General features: G+C 40.0%; 2 protein-coding genes across 8 annotated transcripts in view; one reads left to right on the top strand and one right to left on the bottom strand.

Annotated features, from left to right (window-relative positions):
- The first annotated feature begins 285 nt into the window (after positions 1–285).
- LOC134539989 (probable dimethyladenosine transferase) lies at positions 286–27,571 on the top strand. Of its 2 annotated transcripts, none has more exons than XM_063382400.1 (6): positions 286–524; positions 1,717–1,903; positions 5,807–6,110; positions 8,703–8,924; positions 25,584–25,690; positions 25,795–26,050. In XM_063382400.1, the coding sequence occupies exons 1-6, from the start codon at positions 470–472 to the stop codon at positions 25,835–25,837; spliced, it is 918 nt and encodes a 305-aa protein (XP_063238470.1). In that variant the 5' UTR covers positions 286–469; the 3' UTR covers positions 25,838–26,050. The 2 variants fall into 2 exon arrangements, with proteins under 2 accessions (XP_063238470.1, XP_063238471.1); XM_063382401.1 differs by lacking the exon at positions 25,795–26,050 and adding an exon at positions 27,331–27,571 and having other exon boundaries at positions 316–524.
- Positions 26,042–27,571, bottom strand: part of LOC134539986 (peroxisomal acyl-coenzyme A oxidase 3-like) — a 38,502-nt gene continuing 36,972 nt past the window's right edge. For all 6 annotated transcript variants that reach the window (XM_063382392.1, XM_063382394.1, XM_063382395.1 and 3 more), the window contains exon 13: positions 26,042–27,565. In XM_063382392.1, coding sequence (XP_063238462.1) covers positions 27,306–27,565 — 260 coding nt within the window. In that variant the 3' untranslated portion in view covers positions 26,042–27,305. The remainder of the gene's footprint in view (positions 27,566–27,571) is intronic.

Below are 27,571 nucleotides of genomic sequence, written 5' to 3'. Positions count from 1 at the left end.
TGTAAATATCTTAGAAAATCTCTTAATTAGTGATCTATACTTAATCAAAGGCAAAATTTCAATATTAAATTATAAACATTGCAAAATTATAATATTAAATGATAAAATTTGTGTTGGTCTATAAATTATTGAACCCAATATGCATTTTAGTTCTATACCATTTCACCGTTAAAAAGAAAACATATCCAAAATTCTCAAGTAGAACAATTTATTATAGTGACATCCAAATTCACGCATACATATTTTCGCAATATTTTCCTGCATACTCTGTATTGTTTGTTCTATGGTGGCCATATTCAAATTCAACGCCGATTCTAATTTCTCAGCGATTCTACGTTGCAAGATGGCGAACGTTTACACGTTGAAACCTTTACGTTAATACCTTGGTTAATACCTGACTAGAAGAAAATGTGGTTCCGTCAGTAGTGGTATTTGTGTATTATTTTCTTTGTAAACATTACACGTCAAGATGCCAAAAGTAAAAACAGACAAGAAAAGGGAAAATCTTACAGTTGCCAAACAAGGTACCGAGTTATGTTAGCAATGATAGATTTAATTTTTAATTGAATTTTTGGTTGTGTCTGTCAAGTTGATTGCCCTATTCAGCCAATTTACACTATTTTATACAGTATTCTTTAATGTAGCTGTATTTTCTAAGCAACCATTCATATGAGAAACTACCGGTAAATTACCTAAATTATAGCAATGCCATTTTGCAGAATCCATACATCCCTTTGACCCTTATTATTATATATATATATAGCTGCAATTGGGTACAAAGTGCCTGGTGGCAAGCATTCTCCCTACTTTCTCCGCACTCTTCTGAATTGATCCACACTCCCAGCCGACACACTCTCCTCCTCCAGCCTATTTCATTCCCCTACCGTCCTCACGACCATCGCATTTTTTCCCCTTTCTGTTCTCCTCCTCTCTTTGAAAACCTTCTTAGTATTTTCCTTCCTACTTCTAGGCATTCCCATTTTGACTTTTCCCCCCAGCTCTCCCCATCCTCCCACTCCACTCAGCACCTGGTACATCTTTACCAATCTCTCCTTCTGTCTTCTATCCTTTAAGCTCTCCCATCTCATCCCTATTATCATCTCTGTGGTACTGCACTCCCCCTTCCCTTCTCTGTCCGTTCTCCTCCACTTGCCCTTCACCCATCTAGCTGCTCTCCTCTGTACCCCCTCCAGCTCCCTCTCAAGTACTGCCGTATATGGGTCCCACACTGCTGCGGCATACTCCATCATGGGGCGGAGCATAGTTTTATAGGCCTTGTCACGTATGCTGCTGCTTCCCCCTCTGAGCACTCGTCCCAGCATGCCCAGGGCCTGTCTGCTCTTCTTGACTACCTTGTCTACATGCTCCCCCCACCCCAGGTTACCCTGCAGCACCACCCCTAGATATTTATAGCTGTGGGCCTCACTTATCACGTCTCCCCTCCAGCGATATTCCCTCCTGACAATCTTCCTCTTCCTGGTAAACCTGACCACTTTCGTCTGTCCACATTTATTTTCATGCCATTATCTTCCACCCACTCTTCCAGCCTTTCCAGATCATCCTGTAACCCATTTCTCTCCGCATCCATGTATACCACGCAGTCATCTGCAAACAGCCTGATATGCCCTTTTATCTCCTCACCTGCCTTCATTGGTTAGAGTATCTGTACTAATGGTAAAACATTTAGGGTTTCTATGTGTGCTTTCGTTTTTACAGGCATTCTGTTCAACAAGAACTTTGGCCAGCACATATTGAAAAACCCACTCATTATACAAGCAATGGTTGAGAAATCTGCACTCAGGCCAACAGATGTTGCTTTGGAAGTTGGTCCCGGAACTGGAAACATGACAGTCAAACTGCTGGAGAAAGTGAAGAAAGTCATCGCGTGTGAAATTGATCCAAGGTACGTATTTACAATGTAACCTCCTTAACAAAACTTTTTTTTTTATTTATAACCATTAAGTCTACTCCCTCTATAATTAATTACCTATAGCTATTTCATTCAGTGATGCCAATGGGGGTTTCCCCCCTCCCCCCCAAATGTGGGGAAAAAAATTTTAAAGGGATTTTATTGATGAAAATATTTTTTAATGTATTTTTTTCATAGAAAATTAATTATTGTTTAACTCTGAATTTTTTTGTCTTATGTAAAATCTAAACTTCTAATGGAAGTCTCTGTTCCCCATGGTCTTCAACTTGAGCTAGACAGTAGCGTAACCAGAATATCTTTCAGTATGCTAAAAAGTTAAATGTGAAAATGTACGACTTTAAAAAAATACTGACACAAATGAAGAACAGGAAGCAAATGAGTTCTTTAAAATTATTAAGTAAGTCAGACACACTGAGATCACAAGGGGCACGGAGGGTGAGAGAGTCAGCCAGGACGATAGCGAGACAGTGTGCGATACAGTGAGCGAGACAGCAAGAGTCTCTTGTTAGTGATAACGGTGAGGGCGACCTACTAGAAAAAGACTCTTCGGTGGCTGTATCGGGTGACGAGCGAAAGGCTTTTGTGTGCAAAGATTGGAACACCTTGGATGGTGTTGCTGTGTGGCGGACAAGTGAGTAGTGCGAAGCAGTGTGTTGGGATGGAGGGGCGTGGTCAGAGACGAATAGTAGAGCTCCAGTGGGGGGTGTGATTGTGAATTTATTACAGTGGTTTTATTTTGTGGACAGCTTTTAGACTGTTATAAGTAAAGGAAAAAGGTTAAACATTAGTTATTAAATGAATGCATGATTAATTAATTTGGCTATACTTTCGAACCCTTTTTCCCCAGTTTGCAACATTATGAATAAAATAACCATATAAGAACTTGCTAAGAAACATCAGTGAACACTTTCAGAAGCTTGAGAGAAGTTTTTTTTTTGTTAGGTTTGATATTCCAGATAAACGATCACATCTGCTTGATTCCTCAGGCAACATTTAGTGTTGGAAGCCTTTACCTTAATCATGGCATGCCGGCTGTAGTTCTCGCTGCCTAAATATAGAGCTAGAAATGGGTTTAATTCTTTGGGCACACCACGTGAAGCACGTGTCTGCTAGCAAGTGGCGACATATTGTTGGTGTGCTCATGGCTGGATATGAGGTTGCCAGAGCTCGAAGGGCACCCAGTGAAGAGGGCTAGGTTTTAAAAAAAAATTCCTCATTACTTTTTGATTATAAGTTCCTGTAACAGCACTTTGACAGCATTGACTTCAGTGCTATTGACAGTGGTGCAATAAAATAATTTATAGTTGCCTGCTGCAATAATACCCATGTATGTGATGTTGAATTTTGAATTTTTATTAGTTATTTGTGACTAAATTATAACAGTAGTCAAGGAATTTTGTTTTCCAAAACTAAAATTAAGGGAATTTTTCATTACAGGTTTGCTAGCCAACATGCCAGGGCATGGGTACCAGGAGAGGCCCCGTTTGAGTTTCAATATTTTTTTAATGTGTAACATCTTAGCTCTCAGTATACAGCAATTGGTGGGAGTGATTTTGTGAATGCGATGGAAGTCGATGAACGGAAATGTGTAACAACCACGGTGCTGCCATCTGTGGGGGATGGCGCAAACCAAAGTTCACAAATACAAAGATAAACTTCATAGGATTAAAGTTGGGCAGGATTTTAATCAAAATTTCTTGTCAAAAACCAGGTTTAAAGCCAGAGTTTACAATTTTATCGGAGCTGTTAATCTGATGATTTGATAGTCTACGTAGCTGCTCCAGCAGATAACTTCTAGCTGCAGGTGCGGTAACTATGTGTGATTCACATCCAAAAATGTATTTGAAAATACAATTTGCATTTATTGATCACGTTCAGCATTTGTTTAAAAAATTTGTACTTAAAATTTTGTGTCCAAGTTTCATATTATACCGGTAAGTGTTTTTTGCAACATGACATATGAATTTGCTCGTTACCGAGGTTAGATTTTATACATCACTGGCGAGTACTGAAAGACTTATCCACTTTTCTTCTTCTTCTTCTTTTTTTTAAAATAAACTTTAGTTATTTCTAAGAGAAAGGGAACTTTTTTCATTGTCATCATGTTGGTACCATATGTATTAAACACATACGATGTTCATCCTGGGATTACCATGAAATAAGGAAAATAGATATTTTAAGTGGCTTACCATGATTTTTGAAACAGTCTATCAACGTAATTGTGCTTGATCTGCACTTATTTATTACATGCATTTTAATTTTTAATGACAAAGACAATCCCCCAATTTTTAATGACAAAATTAGCATTTTTCATGATGTCATTAAATCTTGGCTGTAGTCATTATTCTATGGATTTAATACCATTTACATTTGCACCCGTGCAGTGCAAGGGAAAGCCAATTGCACTGCAGTTGCACCCAACTTTTTTTTTTTTTTTCTGCCTGTGCCACAGTAGTGGTGCATGTGGAATGTGTTATTTAATTTGCATTCTCGTGTTGCATCAGCAGAGAGAAATGTTGCATCTGTCACATGGCCAGTAGCAAATTTCATTTTTATGTTCGTAATTCTGCAGCAGCACAATAAAGGTGCAGATTTTGTGTTGTGTCATAGGACAGCTGTATTTAATTGCCTCCCTGATGTGTTGTTAGTTGGATTAGGTGTAAGATTGGCTGTTAAAGCTTTAAGACTTTGTTTAACATGCCTAGTTAGTTTTTTTTGTCATTACTATTTAGGTATTTTTCTGTTAATTTATTCCATTGGGTCTCTTGCTTTTGTTGTTGGGTCACAAATTTTCTCACCAGATATTCACTAAAAGTTATTTTCAAGAGTTGTAAAAGGTCTTGAAAGTAATAATAGTTATAATTAACACTTGCGTGACTTTTTACAGCAATTAGATTTTTTTTTTTAATATGTGTTAAGGAAAGATGAGATATATTTACTGGAAAAACCATTTAAATACCAGCAGTAACAAAAAAATAAATAACCATCATGGCAGTTGATATCAAGCCTTGGGTGAAATTTTGTTTACAATTGTGAAAAGGTTTTACCAGGAGCATAAATACAATTCTATTTTAATAAAGGGGGCAATAGAACCATTTTGCCTGCTGTTTGCGTTAAAATTATTTCGATTTGGGGGTATCCAAGTTTATCTCTTGGTCCTAATGGCATGATCCTGTGGTACATGATGATGTACCTGATGTTATAATTTATAAGTTCGAAAGAATCCTGGACATAACAAAAACTTCTTGAGTAACAGTGAATTATATTCATAAGTTTAATGCAAGTGAAAAAAATTTTCCACAAGATGTGACATACTTGTTGAATTGTGATGTTTTTATTTGGTCAGCATCTTTCGACATGCTGAATTAAAACAGCAAGCATCATGTACTACAGTATCATGCCTTCGGAATCAAGGAATGAACTTGGATACATGATACAGAACAATTATACAATTATAGACCTCAGGGGGGGGGGGAAGGGTATTTTGCCCCCCCCCCCCTCCCCCCCTGAAACCATGAAGTGGGAGCAAACGGGGGCAATGAAAGTGCTGTGTAATAAATTTTTAGATAATAAACTGCTTAAATAGCACCATTTTCCACCTTGAAATACAGATTTTCCCGGGGTAGGACCCCCGTTTCAATAGGGGGATCGATGATTCTTTATAAAAAGGTATATTGCCCCCCCCCCCCCCCCCCCCCCTACTCCCTTCCGGAAATTTAGTTGTTGCGCCCCTGATGAACCTCCATTTGTTGGTGGGGAAATAGTTTTCTTAAGATATTTTAAGGGGATACATCTCCCCATAGTTTGACATTTGAAATTTGCTTCGAAGTGTTCAGGGAACGCACTATAAACGTGCACCACTCGTGTGCCGTGCAGGCTGGTGGCGGAGCTGCAGAAGCGCGTCCAAGGCACGCACCTGCAGTCGAGGCTGCAGATAATGATCGGGGACGTGCTCAAGTCGGACCTGCCCTTCTTCGACGTGTGCGTGGCCAACATCCCGTACCAGATCTCGTCCCCGCTGGTATTCAAGCTGCTGCTGCACCGGCCGTTCTTCCGCTGCGCGGTGATCATGTTCCAGCGCGAGTTCGCGCAGCGGCTGGTGGCCAAGCCGGGCGACAAGCTGTACTGCCGGCTGTCCGTCAACACCCAGCTGCTGGCCCGCGTCGACCTCCTCATGAAGGTTAGCGTGCCCCACCCCCGACGGTCCAGAGGCTCGTCTTAGCTCGGCATTTTGTAACAAACAAAATGACTAACATAATGAAGAGTCATGATGTCTTTACGGCAATTGTGGTGGGTACGTGCTACATTGTAACTGAAATCATTTGGAGCCAAATGTGGTTGGAGGCGTTGTATGCTTGAGCTGGATCCTATCGTTTCCTTTAGTATTTTAGCTAATGTGTCCTAGATATCGTATCCTACTGAGTTGAATGTTTTATCCAAATGTGTGTCCGTTTCACTGAATGTTTGTTGACAAGTCTGTAGCCAGGGTTGAATATGTAATGGTTCAAAAACCACTTGGTCTTGTAGTAAGCATAAAATACATATTTCAGGGATGTTTCAGGGATAAAAAATCACTACCCGTGAAGCAGGACCGAAAGAACGTCTCCACTCCGATTCGCACAGTCAGGTTAGGCCGCACTTCAACAAAACCAATTTCCTTGACTTAGCTTCTTGTAAAAAAAAAAATTTTTTTGAAGTTGAAGGCTGTGAAAACTGGTTTATTTGGGTTTACAAACATGAACATTAGAATAGGATTTGGTGTGACAGCAACAGGTTAGAACGCTCGTGATAATGCGACGAAGGATACCAGACGTTGCCAAACCTGGAAATTCCGTACTCTCAGTTGACGAGTTAAGCTACAGACTTTTGCATATATTTAGGATCTAATAATCACGTTAAATGAATCCAGGCTTTAAGGCCCCGTATCACGCGCTATGTTGATTTTTTTCCTTCATTTCTTGTTACAATCTTTATTTAAGAGCTATTTCTAAAAAAAAATTAAATAATACCTCCCTTGCATTAGTTGTTCTATCACAAATGTTTTCAACAGCATAATATAATGGGTGTGAATATTCATGAAAGTGATAAACAGTTAGAAAGTTTTAAGTGACTTTTACACACATGATATTACACTAAGTGAACATCTGTTGAAAATATTTGTAACAACAACAAATGCAAGGGTGGTATTATATTAAAATTTCAGAAATAGCCTTTAGAGAAAAGAAATTACAGAATAAAAAAATAATTGAGGCCATGGAATGTCAGGCCAAGCCTCAACCTCTCATCGACATTTGGGTCGTTGGAGATGTGGAGGTGGTGATGAAAGGAGAAACGACTTATTGATAAAACGCACCCGAAAAAAAATAGGCCACCATATTTCCCACTTGCAAAAAATCTTGTTTCAACTCCCCAAGGAAGGTGATTGATCATACAGCTCAACCACGAACTGGGCCCACTTATATTTCAACACGCCCCAAGTTGTAAGCCATTATGAAACCAACTGCAATTGAACGTTCATGTCACTCAAGACTAGATGTCTTCTTTCAAGGACAGTGGCCAATGAATAGGGAGAAGATTTTATTATTGTTTTTTTTATAAACAGGTTTTTGTGTGTTTTAATTTTTATATATTGCCTTAATTCATTTATAAAATGCTTACTAAAATATTTCTTGATATTTAAATTTCACCAAAATTGTCACATTTTTTTTGACACCTGATGCACTTATACATTAAAATCATTAGTAATAAGAATGTCTAGAACAGAACTACTCAGGAAAATAAAAATAGACAAATTTCTGTCTCTTTGAAACATGTGCCGTCATTTACGTAAAAACATGTTACTGACGTAATAAATGCAAGATCAAACAATTTTTTTTTTTTTTCGTGCACTTAGGTTATACATTCTTATACAAAATTGATGCCAGTTAAATTAAATGAATTTACATTATTAAAAATTAAATTTTTGTAATTTGAGTTAAATTTTGTCAAATTTTCATCACATTAAGGTGTTAATCTGTGTATTAACTTGCATTATGGTGTTTTATGTGATGTATTGCCGTCATGGAAAGTCAGGGACTTTACTTGAAATCCTGGAAAAGTCATGAAAATTTTCCTGTGAGAGTAATTTGAGAGGATAATGTCATGCTCCAGTTCTGTCATCAAGCATACTGTGAAAGCATTTTTTGTTCAGATGGTGTTTTATTATGTGGTCATTCAAAGGATAAAATGTTGTATGCTTGATTCTGTTTGAACCAGGTTAGCCATGGTGATGGCTGAACCTGAATTATCTTTATCTCTTTCGGAAAAAAACTAAAAGATTTTAATTAATGTGAGAAATTTGTAATTTTGGCTGTGCAAAGACAGTGATAAGTGCAGGTGATTTTATTACAAATTTGTGTGGACAACCTGGGTTATGATTGGCTCAGGGTCATAACTTATAAAAAAAAAGTAAACCTATGTATATTTAAAGTAAATGTCAGAATTTTTAATTTAAAAAGACTTAAAATAAGGTGATACCAGATATGATATTCTGGGGACATATTTTTTTTTTTAAAATTACATGTATTAAAACAAAAGAATTCATTGAGCTTTAAGTAGTAATGTTTTTGTGATTTGAGTGTAATATGTTGGTAGATTTAATTTTATTATTTGACTTAACTAGCATTTTGGATTAATCTGTGACTTGCTGGGGCTCTAATTGTAGCGTTGTCATAATTGTTTTTTCAGTGCTGTGGCTTTCTGTTGTTTTATTTTGCTTTCCTCTTGCCCGCAGGTTGGCAAGAACAACTTCCGACCACCTCCAAAGGTGGAATCCAGCGTGGTGCGCATCGAGCCGCGCAATCCGCCGCCGCCCGTCAACTTCACAGAGTGGGACGGCCTGACGCGCATCGCGTTCAACCGCAAGAACAAGACCCTGAGCGCCGTGTTCAAGCAGTCGCTGGTGGTGACGGCGCTCGCCAACAGTCACCGCATATACTGCTCCATGAAGAACATTGTGAGTACCCCTACCTGCTTGAGGCACACCGTGTTGGGTCATTTCATTTTCTTGTCAATGCTGTTATTTGAGGGTTTTTACTGTAAATTGAATGTTGTTTGCTGTACTTCATTTGTTGATGGGGGCACAAATTTTCTCACCAGATACTTAACAAATGTAATTTTCGAGCTATTGGAAGTTTACAAGTGATTGTTACAGCTATTTTATATATTATTAGCTTAAGTACCTAGCATTTTCCAGGCTAAACGCATCATAATATAAGGAACATCACTACCAGTTTCAAGTCTGGAGGACATACACTTGAAAAATGGTAAATTTTGATTTTAAAGTGCCATTGATTGCATTAAGCCTACGCAACAGCAAAACTGGGACACCATTCATTCTTCAGCTTCATTTTGTGGGAAGGCAGGTAACCCCAAGGCAAGACGCGATGGACGAATCAAACAATAGCACTTTACAAATTCAAGGCAATGCCATCTATTGACGAAGTTCTAAACTAAACTGTTATTAGCACCTCCAGTTCGCTAGCAGCCGCAAGCTTCACTAAGCGGATGGATTTCGTCGAGAAGGATAGGAAGTTGCCAGGCCTTACTATATGTCAATGTGGCGGATATAGAGAAATGATATAAATTAAATAAATATCTTGTGATGACTTTTTCACACCACTATACCATTACAATTATGCAGGAATGGTACTGTAACGTTTTCCACCCCCGACTCACGTTTGTTCGGGCGCCATTGGTTGTTGCACAACTCCCCAACCAAAGGGATTTTCCAGCGGTTCAGTGGTTACCGAAAAATGGCTACACAAGAGTTTGTCGCATCACTTCCACTCAACCAACTCGCAACACGTTGATCCAGTCCTTTTTCAGTCTCGCTTCCTTCCTCCTCCCCTGTGCACCTTACACCCCCCGTTTTCTCACAGCGTCCCCTCCTCCATCTTGACCTTCTTTCTCCTCCGTCCTCACTTCCGCTGGCAGTCCGTATCCCTCCGCCACACGCCAAATGAGGGAAATTGACTTCACCACTGTTTAGCAAGCTCACTTATTCTAACAAAGTCTAATTTCAGAAAATGTTTAACCACTATTATTGACGTCCTACAAGTTAGTTCACACGCAAAAGTTTCAAGCTAAAAACTAAGTGGATCAGGGCGCAAGAAAGTAGTTCCTAGCCAATAACAGCCCCCTGGCTGTAGACAATACTGCTATCAAAGTTGGAAAAAAGTGGCTTAACTGCCATTTTATCAGGGCATGGGGGTAAGCTGCAGTCCACCTCACAACCCCCCAGATAAAGTCATCCTAATGGGTGACTCTCACAACATTCAGATGGCTTTCTCTCTCAGCAGGCTCACATCAGTCACTGCACTAGTAGCATGATCAACACAAATAACATTCCTCATTCTCCTCTATATAATAACACCACTTATCTACACAGGTTCTTAGTTGTCATGGCTTCTAGTCTCCCACTAGGGTAACCCAACCATGTTGCCCCTACCACATGAGATCCAGTCATGGCCCCTTTCTTTAACACCCTCAAATCACATGTCACAAAAGTAAGGCTTCAGTAACCCTTGATTAAAGATACCCCGCACTTCATTATTTTTGACCCCCACCAGTTCCCAAACATTCGGGCCCACTGCCTTGCTTAACCTGAAAGGTCCCTCATAGAGTAGGTGAAGTTTCTTGGTTTCCTTCTGCAAATAGTTACTTTTCTCACTAACTCTGAGTAATACTAGGTCCCCTACCTGGAATCTCTGAAACGGTTTACTTTGTTGCTGACCCCTCTTTAACGCTGCATGCTTCAAGCGAAGGCGTACTTCTTTCACCCTATCTTCCCTACTCAATTCATCACCTGCAGGAAACACACATTGTCCTGCTAGCTCATCCCGTTGTCTTTCATCTGTCACAATCTCTCGAGGAGAGAACCCGGTCCCACTGTGTACCTGCTCATTAAGCACTCTGTTGATGAGCGGAACTGCATCAGCCCACTTACTATGGCTATCATGGCAGTAGGTCCGCAGCAATCTCCCTATTTCCCGCATGACTCTCTCACTAGGGTTGCTTTGGGGATGTCGGACAGAACTGTGCACTACTTCTGTTCCTGCCCAGGCGCACTCCCATCTCCACATGTCTGATGTAAATTGCGTCCCATGATCGCTAAGCACCCTCTTAGGTACCCCATACTCACTGAAATACTGATTGATCAGCTTGCTAACACAAGCAGCTGCGGTAGCTTTCTTTAATGGATAACAACAGACCAGCTTTGAGAACACATCCAACACTACGAACAGATACTGAACACCGCCCCGACCCTTTGGTAATGGTCCATACAAATCAACTGCGATTAGCTCCCCAGGCCCCTCAGGAATAATCGGCACCCAACTGCCCTCCCAGCTCCTATTCGGATACTTGGCCTTCTGGCATATGTCACAACTCCGTAATATCTTCCTAATACTTTTCTCCATGCTCACCCAGTAGTAGCTATTTGTTGCTAACCACAGAACTTTCTTGGCCCCAAAATGACCATTGCTGCGATGCAAATGCCAAACAAGCCTTTTCACCCAGCACTCAGGAACACATAACTTCCAGTCCACTGTACCTGCCTTTTCCTTTCTAAAAAGTAACCCCCCAGATAAACAATACCACTGCTTTAAATTTTCTGCCCTTGCATTACTTCCCCCCTGACTGGTGGTTTCCAATGATTTGATTACATCACCCCACACATGATCCTCTCTCTGCCGTTCCCCTAGCTGACCGAACTCAGCCACCAAGATCTCGTCTCGCTCCACGGTCATCCCTGCCATCACTGGTCCCGTTCGTGGTTTTTCCTCCAGCATTATCTCCCCCCCCTCTATCACGGTGCGGCTCAACAGATCAGCATCTTGGTTTTCACCCCCCTTCACATACACTATCTCTAGACGATATTCCTGCATTGCTAAACACCAGCGTGTTAGCCGGCTTCCCATTAACTTGCAAGACATAAGGAACGAAAGCGAATGGTGGTCTGATAATACCACAACCGAGCTGCCTAACAACAGATTACGCAGCTTTCCCAAACCCCACACTACGGCCAGACACTCTCTCTCAGTGACTGTATACGCACGCTCCGCAGGGCTCAGCGTCCTACTCAGCAACCCTATAAGCTCCTCTTCCCCCTTCTCGCCTCGTTGAAAGCACTTCACCCCTATTCCGTAACTGGATGCATCAGTGCACAAAAAAAAAGGTTTGCTCATGTTAGGATGCCTTACTATACAGTTGTCAATAAACAAGGCCTTTGCTCGTTCAAAACTGTCTTCACACTCCTGCTCCCACTGCCACTTACAACCTTTCTTTAATAACCTGAGTAATGGTTCCACAGTATCAGCAAATCTTTCGGCAAACCGCCGGTAAAAATTGCACAACCCTAAAAATCCCTTCAGCTCCTTGACTGACTGTGGCCTAGGAAAATCTTTTATTAACTTTACTTTATCAGGGTCCGGTCTGATCCCCTCTGCACTGAGCTGAAACCCCAAAAACTTTACTTCTCTTCTCAGAAACTTTGACTTGGATAACCTCAGCGTCAGGTTCACCTCTCTAAGCCTACACAACAGTTTATCCCAAATCTGTACATGCTGTTCAAACGTCTCTGTGGCAATCAGAACATCATCTACATAAGTATGCACCACTGACTCTAGCTCGGGTCCCAACGAAGCATCCACCGCTCTGCAGAACTCCCCAACGCTATTTGGTAGGCCAAAAGGGAGCACTTTAAATTGATACGACCGCCCTCTGTACAAAAAAGCTGTATACGGCCTATCTTCCTTCTTTAGTGGTACCTGCCAATACCCTTTTGTGAAGTCGGTCGTGCTGATATATTTACTGCCGTAAAATGATTCAAACAGGGAATCAGGTTCGACCGGGCTTTGCCTGTCAGGCACAATATGATCTTTCACCCCCCGGGAATCAACACAAATTCGTACACTCCCGTCGCTTTTCCTTACACACACAAGCGGATTGACAAATGGGCTGTTCCCCCGCTCTATAATACCCTTCTCCACCATTTCTTTGATCTGTCTTTCCACTTCCTCGCTGCATGCTCTAGGTATTGGGTAACTTTTCCCTTTGAATGGGGTGGTTCTGGTCACCGGTATGGTTGCAGTATACTCGGTTGTCAGCCCTGGCTCGTCGCTGAACACATCGCTATAGCGGCGCAGTACTTCCCGCAGCTCCTCTCTCTCCCCTTCGCTCCCCTCCTCACAGGCCGCCAACACACTGTCCAACCTCTCCTCCCAGCCACTCAAGGACACATGGCTCCTGCTTATCTCTTCCCCTCCTACAGCAAGCGCTAGTTCTCTCTCCTCTCTCCCCTTCTCCCACTCCTCTACGTACTGCACTCGCAGCGACCCCCCACCCCGCTCGAACACCGTTGTGCCCTGCAGCATTCTGTATTCTTTAGTGCTGACGAAAATACTCCCTGTCACAAAGCTTACTACTACCTCGTGCGTTGCCATGAAATCAATGCCAATTATTATTTCCTTAGCTAACTGTGGGATGACCAAACAGTTTGCAAAATACTCATCTGGCCCTATCTTGAAATTCAGATATACCTGTTTATTTACTTTCTTGCTTTTTCCCCTTGTTGCTCCTATTATGGTTAACTGCGGCACTGGAAGTACCGGAAACTCATATCCTAACCTGTTTAAGTTCTCCAGAAACTGTTCGCACACACCAGACACTTCTGACCCAGAATCAAACAAGATTGCCACACCCTGGTCTCCTACTTTGCATGCCAGTTCCGGAACGACTCTGCCTTTCACTACAGTTTCTGCCTCGTTTAATAAAAAATTTCTATCGTCAGTGAAAATTACATCAATACTATCACGGGTTTCTGCCCGGTCAACAGACTGCCTCCTATCAGTGTGGATCTGCCTAACCTGGCAGCTTAGGCTAGGCGACCCTCTCCGTTTCCCGGAACAGCACCGTCCTTGTGTTCATTGTTTTGATTTCTATCTGTCCTCTCTCCTGCTCCGCGCCCTTCACCGGCTGTCGCCCAGTCTCCCTTCCTTCCACCCCTCCATCTGTCCCTCCCCCCTCCTTGCCACCCCCCTCGCCAGTTGCTGTTGCCATCGGCTGGCCTGCCTTCTTCCCTGCCTTCCCCCCTCACATTCCCGGGGTGACCTTGGGCGTCCCTCCCCTCCTGCGCTACTCCACTCCATCCGTCGCCTCTTTGGCCTCCGCCACTTCCCCCCATCCCACGCTCTAAGCGATGGTCTGTGTCACGATTTCCTGTCCTGTAAAATCCTCCCCCCTTCTTACGCAGCGCACTGAGCCTATCCAACTCCTTCAGCACTTTTCTAAGTTGCTCAATTGTCGTGATTTCCTTGCCCACTAATGCCTCCTGCACCCGCAGTGGTGACTGTGTGTAAATCATGGTTATTATTTCCTCCTCACCTAATGGCGTGTCATAGTACCTGGCTCTTTCTACCACACTACTCAGATGGCTCTCCAGGCTCCCTTCAACACACCGTCCCCGGTACAGTTCAGCTCTATCAGTTCCCTGAATTCTCTTGTCCCAGTATTCCGCGGTAAACTCACGCTCGAAGTCAGCAAAATTCGCCATTCGGTGGTCACAGAGCCTAAGCCAGTTGCTACTACCCCCTGTTATTGACCTCTTGGCCACTACCAATTTCTCCTCACTCCCACAACCATACATAGAAAAAAACTCCTTTAGGTTGCTGGTATGTTTACGCGGGTGTACATTTCCGTTCCCGGTGAACTTCGGTATGTCACGATCGTGGTATTGTGGTGCACAACGTCCGCCCCTACTTGTGTTGTCCTCCCTGGTCTCTCCCCGCTTGTTTACTTCCCCCTGACTTTCACAGGTAGCTGTTTCTACTGCTGCACTTCCCAGCCTGCTTGTTCGACTCCGGTTAACAAGCTCACTTTCCCCTGGCTGCACCCTGACCTCCTGTTCCAGCGCTAACATTTTATTCCCAAGCCTTGTTATTTCCTGGCTATGCTCAGCAACTTGTCCGCTGACCTCCATCCACCTTCCCTCTCCCTGTTCCTGCCCACTCTCTACTACTCTCAGGCGATTTTCAACCTCACCCAAACGCAGTTCACAGGAGTTCTCAAAGCTAATCTGCCTAGCCATCACTTTATCCCCTTCCTCCCTCATTTCTTTTCTGAAAGCACTCATTTCCTCCCGCAATCCAATAAACTGATTATTCTGTTCACGAAATTTGTTCTCCACCGTTAGTTGGAATGATTGCTGACCTTTGATAATTTCCCTCAACATGTCCATAACTTCACTACTTTCGCTACCTTGCGGAGATAGCGGTGTGCTGTCGGCCGCACTGGGTGGGCTAACAACGCTCGCGCCAGCCCCTTCACCATCTCTCTCCCTTCCCCTACTTTCCCCTCCTTCAGCGGTTATCCCCAAATCCTTTTCATTCCCGTTACTCCGTTCTGCGTCACCCCTCGCGCCCCCGCTACGAGTATCTACTGGGGCCATGACTGTCTCCTGTGTTTACAATATTAAACCACTTGCACAAAGGTTATATAACGCCTAATTACGTAACTATGTTTACCCTGATCCACAAAACACTTGAAAGCAGGACAAGAATAACAGGCAGACGGCCATAGTTATAGAACACAAAGGACACCAACTATTGTTTCACAGGAGCTCGGCTCGACGGAAAACCACACCATGTGACAGTTACTTCTTTCCTCCGCAAAACACCACTCCCTCAAAAACCCGCGGAACACAGCTCATCCATCTAGTCTCGTATCGGCACTTCACTCATGTTTGTTATGGCAAATTACACTGACCTTAATCATCCTGTTTCATGAATACCTTACACGCAGCTTCTCCTTTGTTTCTCTTCTCTCGCAGCCATATTTCTCCCTGAATACTTCTTTCTTCAGGTCCCTGTTCGGGCGCCAGCTCAGTTGTAACGTTTTCCACCCCCGACTCACGTTTGTTCGGGCGCCATTGGTTGTTGCACAACTCCCCAACCAAAGGGATTTTCCAGCGGTTCAGTGGTTACCGAAAAATGGCTACACAAGAGTTTGTCGCATCACTTCCACTCAACCAACTCGCAACACGTTGATCCAGTCCTTTTTCAGTCTCGCTTCCTTCCTCCTCCCCTGTGCACCTTACACCCCCCGTTTTCTCACAGCGTCCCCTCCTCCATCTTGACCTTCTTTCTCCTCCGTCCTCACTTCCGCTGGCAGTCCGTATCCCTCCGCCACACGCCAAATGAGGGAAATTGACTTCACCACTGTTTAGCAAGCTCACTTATTCTAACAAAGTCTAATTTCAGAAAATGTTTAACCACTATTATTGACGTCCTACAAGTTAGTTCACACGCAAAAGTTTCAAGCTAAAAACTAAGTGGATCAGGGCGCAAGAAAGTAGTTCCTAGCCAATAACAGCCCCCTGGCTGTAGACAATACTGCTATCAAAGTTGGAAAAAAGTGGCTTAACTGCCATTTTATCAGGGCATGGGGGTAAGCTGCAGTCCACCTCACAGTACTCTTACGATTGACTCATGAATTATAGAAAATTGATGTGTGCCGTTTCTAATCTAATTATAAGGGACTTATTATTACTATTTATTAATTATAACTTTCAACGTAGAAAATCAGAAATTAATAAAATAAAAGGATTACCATTGAATTAGTAATGACAAGACAATATCAGTCACTGAGTTATATCTCTACTTTTCCACTAATACAGTAGAACCCGTTTATAGTGAACCCGCCTATAATGAATTCCCGTTTATTGTGAATTTCTGTCTCAGTCCCGGCAAAATGATTTGAGGTTATGTATTAATTTATTGGATATAGCGCACAACTTTTGTCAATGTTGATACGTTTTCCCGTGTACCACGAACAAATTTTGCCGACATAATGCACATTTATCTCAAATATTTTCATATAATTAAAAGTTTTTTCACAAAACGTCTATTCTGGATCACATTGAAGTTTTTCTCCGCAATACGCTACTCGATTGTCCACTGTTCATATTATAAACAAGCCGTATTCGAGTGGCCTCGGTAGGCTACGTGTAGCCAAAAATGGTGATCAGTTTGGTTAAAATAAAAAATAGTTTTCCCTGCATAGTTAAAGAATGGGCGAACGCATGTACATTTATTATGTTATCAACATTATAAATAAATTACCGCCACACAAATATATATTTACATTATAGCAGCAAATTCAATATTTTTACGTCTCATTTTTATCGTTCACGTTTCGGACATTTTGATCGGGTAAGGTTCGTAAGACTACCACTAGATAGAACTCTGTGGACAAAATTTTTCCATAGAAAGTGAGAAAATTTCGTTCCAGCTTTAGCAACTGCGATACTAAATGATACGTAGTAATCTTTGATGCATCAGACTCGTTATTTTTCGTTTATTTACTTTTGACGGTAAAAAGAATTACGTGTTATTAAGCTGCAAATGTGCTTCAATAAGAAATACGTACATAAAAATGGGTGAAAAACGCGGTAAAAAACGTAAGGCATTATCTGTGGAAGATAAACTGGACATTATTGAAAAGGGAGACTCCAACCCCACTGTCCCGCACGTGTTAATAGCAAAGGAACTGGGAATTGCAACATCCACATTAAGTACAATATTAAACAAGCTGAACAATCTTCTTTCTCAAGCTGCGATAACGTCACAGAGAATTAAATGTCCGAAAAAAGGATAATACGCCGATTTCCAAGAACCATTAGGTAATAGAAAGTGTAGTTCATTAAAAATAATATCTGCATTTGCTCATAAAACTGTTGCTTTGAGTATACATTAAGTACAATATTAAACAAGCTGAACAATCTTCTTTCTCAAGCTGCGATAACGTCACAGAGAATTAAATGTCCGAAAAAAGGATAATACGCCGATTTCCAAGAACCATTAGGTAATAGAAAGTGTAGTTCATTAAAAATAATATCTGCATTTGCTCATAAAACTGTTGCTTTGAGTATTTTCATTCGTTCTTTTCTTGGCTTAGGCCTATGTGTAATTAAGATTTTGCTTTTGAGTATGTATTGCCAATATGAAAGTTTTCCCAGATATAAAGTTTTCCCAGATATAAAGTTTCCCCTCTATAGTGAACATATAAACTACTCCCTTCAGATTCGTTATAACAGGGTTCTACTGTAATTAAAAAAATTTCATTGCCCTGATCAGTGTGAAATTTGATAGCAAATAATTTTCCTAAATTCTCAAACCAGTAATAAATAAGTGTTGGTTACTTCAATCTCACAATGGTTCTTTTTTGCAATATTAATTGGAAACACTGCCTTTGAGTAGATACATTAATCACAAGCAATACATGTTTCTTTTAGCAATTAAAATAATGACATTTTTGAAGATAAGCAAGTTTGAATATTACGTATGTAGGGAAATGCTGTCTTCTAAGGAGTATCTTGGAAAATATGTACTCACATTGACATTACAATAAGTTCTTCTTTATAGTCTCAACTGTGTAGTATTGGGTTACGTACTTGAACTATATGACAATCGTGATAGTTTGGGGGTATAACTGCACCACAGCTCCGAAGATGATTGATTCTGCAACCGTCTATATTCCTCGTAGTATCTTCTCTCAGCGCACCAAATAGTAATGTCAGTATTAACACCAGCATTTGCTTAAATGTATAATATTCTTCATAGCACACATCAATTGTATTTATTTTTTATTTAAACTTCAGTAATATTCTTTGAATACTATAAAATTCGGTAGGTGAAATGTGTGTACCACTATTCTGTTTGAGGAGTCTGTACATCCTGGAATGTTTTTCAGTCACAATGTTTTATTGCTGCTATAGTAATCTCTTGATTATCTATGTTATTGGGACCTACCAATGCCCGGGATAGTTGAAATCCTGTAAAAAAAAAAAATTAATCTGTTTTACAATAAGGGCCGCCTTCAAATTTGAGTCACACCATATGTTTGTCTTCAGTAGATTTCTAAACACAAGTGAAGTCTTTGTGTTCTGAGTCTCAGCTTATTGGGATGTAAACAATACAGCAATGAGTCACCATGTGGTCTTTCTCCGTCTGCTGGAGGCAGTAATCACCCACTCCTCTCCCCCCCTTCCCCTTTTATCCTCTTGTATTTAATTTTTTTACCCCTCAGTGGCAAGTTATTTTTCTTCAGAGTTCCTCGTCCTTTCGTAAACTAGCATGCAGAGAAACTTGTGCCAGGCTGGAGGAATATATAAGTAGCATTTCAATACATTGAGTTTCGGAGGCATGTTTTTCAAAGACTGAACACAGGAAAGTTTCCACAACTAAAGCAATACGTGCACATCTTGCGGAGCTGTGGCTGAAGTTTTAAAAGCGTGGAAAATAAATAGCACGAGAAAACGTTATTGTTGGCCTCATTAAAACCTGTTGTGATACACGTGAAGATTGCCGTCACATATGTTGCTAATTCATGGTAATTTGTAACTGTTGAAGAGGGAAAGTAGGTGGTGGATGATATGAAGGATGCAAGGATCCGGGTTGGTCCAAACAGCTTTCTGACACTGCAACAGGGTTAAAGATCTCGAAAGGCCAAGCAAAGAAGGGCGCCAAAGCAATGCTATCTTTTTGTACAACTTTGGAATACAACAAACTAATAAATAAACTAAATTTAAGCACGGAATACCGGATAATCTGCACCCTGAACATTTTGAGTTTACTGTAATTACAAAGCACAATTCTCTTTTATGTTAAAAACTAAGTGTCCTTATTCTATTTGTAACTAATACCACATGGATACTGAATTATTAGTAAGTCATTGTGCATAGGTGCATATAAGTGGAAAAATTAAACAATTATTTACATTTATAAAATACAACTCTGTGAGTAATCTTATGATCTGTTTAGAAAATTTGAAACGAAGCGTAAAATTTAAGAATGCCAACTTAATAAATTTACAGTAAAAATTTCAAATTAAAATAAATTTAATAATCAAGATGGTATTTAAAGACAGAGCCTCAATATTTACCGTATTTACCTGCGTATGGGTCGCAGTTTTTATGCAGATTTTTTGTTTAGTAAAATGTACTGTGGACCAAACGCGAAAATTTCCATTTTGGGTAATAAAAAAAATTGCACTTTTGTGGTTGACTATAGCTTAAATAACTAGCCTGTGTTGGTGCAGAGAAGGTTAGACAGTTTTTTTTCCTGGACAAATACAGGGAATAATGCTTTATCCAACATATTTAAAATTGACGAATTGAGGGCACGGCTTGTGTAATTCACTTTAGGATGAGACTCGGTGTATCACTTGTTTACCTTTAGGATGTTCACGCCTTAAAATAATAAAGCGCACTGGCCAGCCAATTTATAGAAAAAAAAGCCTTTCAAAATTTACGCATGGTTTGTGTACTAGTTAAGTTTCACTTTGGCTAACAGCACAGCTGCCTAGCTGGTAACGTACTTGATGCCACCCAAACAGTCAGGATTTGATTCTTGCTGGTCAATTTTTTAAAATAATTTAATTAATTAATCTACTGTTTACTAATGTTATTTTATTATTGATATATAAATAATTTTGTTTGATTAAAAAAAATAATTTGTTAGATATTATTTGATATTTAAATTACAGTAATAATTCAATGTTTAAAATATAAAAAAGTAATGATTATAATAATAGTTATAATTAGTGCTTATAATAAATAAAAAGTTAGATTTTTAAATATGAATTTGTATTTTATATATATATATTTTTTAAAAAAAAAAAAACACCTGTATAATAATTATCATAAAAGCAATGGAAACTAAAAATCTTTTGGCATCTTGGACTGTAAATAAAAGATGATTATTTTCATTAACTATTACTCTATTATGAATTATTACTGTAATTTAGATTGCAAATATTTGTACAGTGGAACCTGGATAATTCGAACTTCTTTAATTCGAAATCTTCTTTAATTCGAATTTTCCTCTTGGTCCCTAGCATTTTGTATCTAAACAATGCTAAAAATCGTGGATGATTCGAATTTTATTTTGGATAATTCAAATTTTTGGTGCGTCTAATTTAGTGAATAAATTATAAACTACGGCTCAAAAAATTGTAAATTTATCGGGAAATACGTTTTACAAACAATACTCGGCAAAAGTTAAGCGTTTGACCAAATGCGCGGTAGCTTGTAGTGTGATGACTCACCCTTCCCCTCCCGCACACTTGTGCCGAGTGCCGACCGCCTGCGCGTAGCAACAACACGCAGCAGTAGTATCTCCAAGGTCACCCCTCCCCACACTCACCCCTCTCCACTCCGTACTGTACAACTGTGCATCGTTCTGTGTATCGTCTGTTTTGTAACATACAGTGTACTGTAGCTTATTTAAAATTGTCTTTTGATGTGTGATTACGTGTAGTTTTTACGTACAGTGACGTTTAGTGAGTGAACTGTGAGAGTAGCAACCATGGCGTCGACCTCATCTACAAAATCCCGTGCTTATAAAACTTTGACTCTAGCTGAAAAAGTAGCGGCGATTAGGGAAGTGGACAAAGGCGTGAAAAAGAAATTGGAAATCGCGAAGGACTTTGGGATTCCACCCAACACTCTATCCACTTTCTTGAAGAATAGAGATAAAATTCTCAGCAGTGCAGAGGAATTTGATAAAGACCGAAAATGACTACGAGAACCAGATAACCCAGACGTCGACAATTGTGTTCTTAAGTGGTTCAAGCAAGCCAGAGACAAAAAAATTCCGTTGAGTGGTCCCCTAATAAGGGTAAAGGCCGAGCAATTCGCTAAAGAATTGGGCAAACAAAATTTCAAAGCTAGCACTGGATGGCTGGATGGTTTCAAAGAACGTAATAAAATTACGTTCAAAGCAGTCTGTGGCGAAAGTGGGGCAGTGAACCAGCAAGAAGCCGGCCAGTGGAAGCGAGATTTAGAAGAGATGATCCAAGATAGAGACCCAAACAATATTTTCAATGTTGATGAGACTGGCCTTTTTTTTAAATGCACACCGGACAAAACATTGGCATTTAAAAGCGAAAAATGTCATGGTGGAAAACTAAGCAAAGAAAGAGTGACGCTTTTAGTCGGAGCAAACATGGACGGCTCAGAAAAGCTGCCCTTGTTGATGATTGGAAAATCGGCTAATCCCCGTTGTTTTAAGAATGTCAAGTCGAAACCGGTGGATTACGTTAACAGCTCAAACGCTTGGATGACAGGCGACCTGTTTTCAAAGTGGCTAATAAAGTTGGACAAGAAGTTTATTAAAGAAAAGCGTCAGGTGGTCCTCTTCATCGACAACTGTACTGCGCATAACACCATACCAGTGTTGAAATGTGTTAAAGTGGTTTTTTTCCCAGCCAATATGACATCTGTTGTCCAGCCAATGGACCAAGGGATAATAAAAAATTTGAAACATTTCTACAGAACCATGCTGGTAGAAATCATACTGTCCGGAGATGGAAACGCCCTGAAAATAAAGCTCGATATTCTGCAAGCTTCCAGAATGTGTAAGCAAGCGTGGGACAGAGTGAAGCCAGAAACAATCAAAAACTGTTTTAAAAAGGCAGGTTTTGTTAAAACCGAGGACGAAACTGTGGAAGCCACTGAAGCAGAAGCCATTCCAGCAGCAGTCGACGGCTGGGAGAATGTGGGAGCCGACCCGACCATCTCGTACGAAGACTTTCTCAATGTCGATGAAGATGTTGCGGTGTGTGGTGACGTCACTGACACCGAAATCATCGCAGAGGTGCTCGGCAGTGAGAAGCAAGACGATGACGGGGAAGGTTCGGAAGAAGAGATCGCTGGAGTAGAAGAAGAACCGGTGCCGAGTGCAGCTGACGCCATGAATCACATAAAAGAACTTAGACTTTTTTTGAGAGCCGAATTAATGTAAGTGATTCATACTTCATCTCTTTGAATAAGTTAGAATCTTTTGTAATGGCCGAGAGCCTTAATTCGAGAAAACAGGCCAAAATATCATCTTTTTTTCAAAAACAATAGGTTGTTTTTATGTTTCAGTTCAATAGTTTTAAGGTCATTTTAATATGTATGTATCGTTTAGGCATTAATCGATGTATTTATTCAAAAAATGTCAACCAATAAAGAGTTTTAATAGAAAATATGATTTTTTATTGTTTTGGCCCTATTTATATTACGAACTTCCTTAATTCGAATTTTTGGATAATTCGAAGTTTTTGACTGGTCCCTTGAGTTTCAAATTATCCAAGTTCTACTGTATTAAAAAAAGGTGACTCATCAGCGAGAATCAAAACCTGTGCGTCTGGATGGCATACAAGTACGTAACCACCTAAGTCACTGTGCCGTTGGCCACAGTGAAACTTAACTAGTACATAAACTGTGCTTAAAATTTCAAAGTACAGTAAAACACCGTTTTAACGAACTTCATTAGAGCGAACAATTCATTACTACGAACTATGCCTTTGGTCCCGTCAGACGTCCATATAACATAACGTAAAAAAATTTCACTAGTACGAATTTTCTGGTTCAAATTTTTTAAATATTCTATAAATATTCATTTGAACGAACACTTTTCTGCCCGGCACGGTAAACGACAAACGGATAAAATCGTCGCCATTCACCCACAAACTGCCATCTTATTTATTTTGATACGCGCCATAGATGACTGCAATGGACTAGTGTTGAAATTAATGCACAAAACTAGTGTAGCGACTAAAGCGCTGCATTGTGGTGTTCGCTGACATTACTCTTTGTTCTATGCTCGCACGACGTGTTTAACCGATGCGAAGTGCTACATCATAAAGTATTGCTACACACACATCTCTGGTCGTTTTCTTGTTTATTGTTTGAGAAACGTGCGGTAGCCCACAACTCACATAGTTTCGGTTCCCTAGCACGTTCGTGCAACTTCGGATTTCTCTCAAAAATTGAAATTATAAAAATCGAAGGGTTGTGTTAGGTTAGTCACAACATGCTTGATCTTCTGATGTAGTGGCTGAAGTGGCGTTAATACCAAATCGCAAAACTTCGGAAATCTTCGCAAATTCTTGCAGGGAACCGAAACTACGTGAGTTGTAGGCTTCCCAGAAACGTGGCTATACTACATGTATAACTTATTTTTACATGTGTAGGGTGCATTTGTTTTTATAGTTTAAAAAACCGTACTACTGAACATGTCTTCTAGGAAACGACTTGAAATGTTAAAAGCAGTAGATAAAGAAAATAAAAAGACTGATGTGGCTAAAAAGTTAGGTATCTCCAAATCAACATTATTTACAATTCTCACCCAGCGATCCAGTTTGGAAGACAATAAAATGTAAAAAAAAAAAATTCCTAACTTTTAAATTTTATATTTTTGATTTATTACAGCATTTTTGCAAACAGCTTGTCTTGATTCCAAAGGTAGGCTTACTGCTTTGGCAAACAACTTACCTACGTATTTCTGTATTGTACATATACATACTAGTATGTATGTATGTATGTAGTATGTATCTTGATCCCAAAGTATAGCTGTTAAAGTAATTGATGCTTGTACCACTCATATTGGTATTAGATTTTCTACTTTGTTTTTTAACAAGATCGAGTTATGTTCAAAACCCCAAAACAGGCAATCATTGTGATTTCGGTATAAAGAACTTCATTATAACAAACTGCCATAATTTTGGTCCCTTCGTGTTCTTTATAATGAAGCTCTACTGTATTTTTTTTTTAGGCATTGACTGACAAGTGCAATTTATTGTTTTAAAGCGTGAACATCCTAAAGGTATACTATTAATACACAGAGGCTCCTCCTGATGTGAGTTTCCCAAGTCATGCCCTCCACTGTGAGATAGAAGTGTGTCTCTGCTGTAGATTAACCAAGCGGATTAAACTATGTGCAGTTTAAACTTCCTGTGTATATGCACAGTAAAAGGTCTTATCTGGCTGGCATGTTCGGGAACATGCTGTGCTGAAATCAAAACTGACAGTAATGAAACTCACTGCAAAGGTTTGCTGATTTACACCACAATGGTTTAAAACATGGTTTAATCCATGTGGTTTTTATATAAAAAAAGTTTTTTTAAAAAAATATATCTTAATTTTTTAATGAGATTCTATACCCACTCTAATAACATCAAAAGTTTGATCATTAATGTTTCTTTTGATTTACAGGAACAAAATACTATATAATAATGAAGATCTTATAATTTAAATTATCTGAATAAGCCGTAAAGCATACCCAACTAAATACTCATCTCAAATTTAAAAAAAAATATTAAATAGTTAATTTCTATTCTGTGGGAAATCCCAGACTGTTTTGTAAATCCCTATTCTATGCGAAACACCCATTCTATGTATTTCCTGTAGGGAAATATCCTTTCTGTGGTTAAGTCCTAGTCAATGTGCAGATTTGCTGAGATTCAGTTCTTTGATTTAGAACTTCTCTGGTTAAACATGAGTGGCAGAAAGTGAGATGTATGGCTTTCATTTAAACATGGTGAGAACCGAAATAACTAATGTGATAAAAAGCATGGTTTGAACATTAAATACTTGGTTTAAACCACCTGGGTATCTTTGCACGGGAGCAGATCTATTGGGACTGGAGTACAGAACGTGCCAAATCATAGAACGCCGGATTAAAGACCTTTCATTGTGTTAAGGAAATATTTAACTATTAACTTCATATAAATTACAGCATTCATGTCGTAGATTGAAGTGGTTTTGTTTTGTTGTGTTGTGTTCCCATAGCCCATTCCTGAGGATTTTGACATGAAACAGAAGATTGAAGATGTTTTGAAAACTGGCGACTGGGAAACAAAGCGGGCCCGAACATTGGATATCGACGACTTCATGATGTGAGTTGGCTTGTTGGAAACATGTCCCAAGCATTTTAACTAGTCTTTGTCCAGAGCTCAGGTTTGATTCATTAATTTTTTTTTTTTTTTTTGTATGTTTTCAGGCTACTTACAGCATTCAACAAAGAGAACATTCATTTCTCGTGAAATTCCTTAATGGAAAAACAGCAGGTGTAAAAATTCCTCTGCTGATTTAATGAAAGATCAGATACATTTGTTGTTTAATTCTTTTATATTAAAACTACAAATGCATCTCAAACATTACAGCATATTTTTATGTCGACACATGAATAATATGATATAGTTGTCAGATGAGTCAATTTGTTTTGTAAATAAAATATAAAACAATGGTTTACTAAACAGCTGGTTACTTTAATATTTTTTCTACATTGTTAACATAATTACAGAAATAATGTGTTAAAAAGTTTTAATGGTTCTAGTTAATACTTATGTTTAAATCTGCATAATACAAACAGACCTTGTAACTAGTCAAGATTTTATAGTGAATTGGGATAGAACTGGGATGTATGTTATTCACCATATACATAGACCATCACGTAAGCACATGCATGCTGTATACGACCAAAATGTTCATTAACTCAAGGAAATTATGCAGCATTTAAGCTAAACTATCCGACACTTTTTTTTTATTTTGTAAAATTAATTGATCATCATTATTTTAACTTGAATTACGTAATTAGATTTTTTACTACTCAAAAAAAACTCTACCTCTGGAAAATTATATGTGACGACTGATGGATGTAAATTCAAAGGTTGAGTTGAAAAAAAATTAGTGCAGCTTATAATTTTTAGTATTTTTGCTCCATGGATATGTGTGAAAACTCGCTAACCATTATTTTTTCATCCTATATTTTCTTCCTTGAATTCTTGCTTTAAATTTTAAAAATTATATTCAACAGCATTGATTATGCCTGCTCACTGTGGTGATCACAAACATGAACCAGCATTATGGATGATCAGGTGTTTGCCTTTCAGTTAACATCTGCATGATGAGAATGCAATTGATAACCCCGATTTTTCAAGATGACAACAGCAAAGTTCATCTGGCTGATGCATATGAGACTGGTTTCATGAACACTCCCCCAACCCTATTACATTTCAATTGGCCTGCGAAATCTCCCAACTTGAACCCCATTGAAAATCTGAGTGACATGTTTGAACAGCACATAAAACACTGACATCAGATTCCCTGCGATTTAGTGGAATTGTGCGATCAAATCTTCAGTGGGTAGCTTAACATGGATGTGATGTACCTGCACAACCTAGTGGACTCACTTCCTAACTGAATCCAGACTGTTAACAAGTCCGGAGTTCGAGTTACTCTGTATTAAATGATGCTTACAGCGATTTCTCCGGTAGCTTAACTAATTTCAACGAATTTTAAAATAAAAATTTCCTTATGTTATTTGTGATAGAAGAGCAAAATTTATTTATTGTCAATGTTATTTGTCTACTGACACTTGCATGATGATGTGCATCAGACGAGAGCATGTGTGATGTCCATGGTTCATTTTCGGTGATACTCTAATGCCTGCTGCCAGGAGAACAGTGTTGTAAAAGTTGTCGACCCCAATGGAGACACAACCACCAGGCATCACAGCTTGGACTGGGCCTGCCAGGCGGTGACGTCCCGCCACCACGCGGGCCGCTCGAATGCCTGCGGGGTCTGGTACACGGCCGCCTGGATGTTGCGGTACACCTGGCCGTCCGACCGGCCCAGCACGGAGTTGAGGAAGAAGTCCGGGGGGGCGACGGCGTCCGCCAGCGCGACGGCCTCGGGCTTCAGCTGGGCGCACAGTTGCAGGATGCCGTCCCGCAGCATCCTGGCTGGACCGCTGCCAGACACGTACCGGCCTGCAG

This window comes from Bacillus rossius, chromosome 16, assembly GCF_032445375.1.
Source record: "Bacillus rossius redtenbacheri isolate Brsri chromosome 16, Brsri_v3, whole genome shotgun sequence".
NCBI lineage: Eukaryota > Metazoa > Arthropoda > Insecta > Phasmatodea > Bacillidae > Bacillus > Bacillus rossius.
Note: the sequence above shows the minus strand (reverse complement) of the source record. Positions and strands in the feature narration are given on the sequence as shown.

What these genes read in the sequence shown, in the direction of transcription:
- LOC134539989 (XM_063382400.1), top strand. Translation starts at nt 470, where the DNA reads ATGCCAAAAGTAAAAACAGACAAGAAAAGGGAAAATCTTACAGTTGCC. An exon ending in ACTGCTCCATGAAGAACATT is followed by an intron (nt 8,925 to 25,583) that starts GTGAGTACCCCT and finishes GTGTTCCCATAG; the next exon opens with CCCATTCCTGAGGATTTTGA. An exon ending in GATATCGACGACTTCATGAT is followed by an intron (nt 25,691 to 25,794) that starts GTGAGTTGGCTT and finishes GTATGTTTTCAG; the next exon opens with GCTACTTACAGCATTCAACA.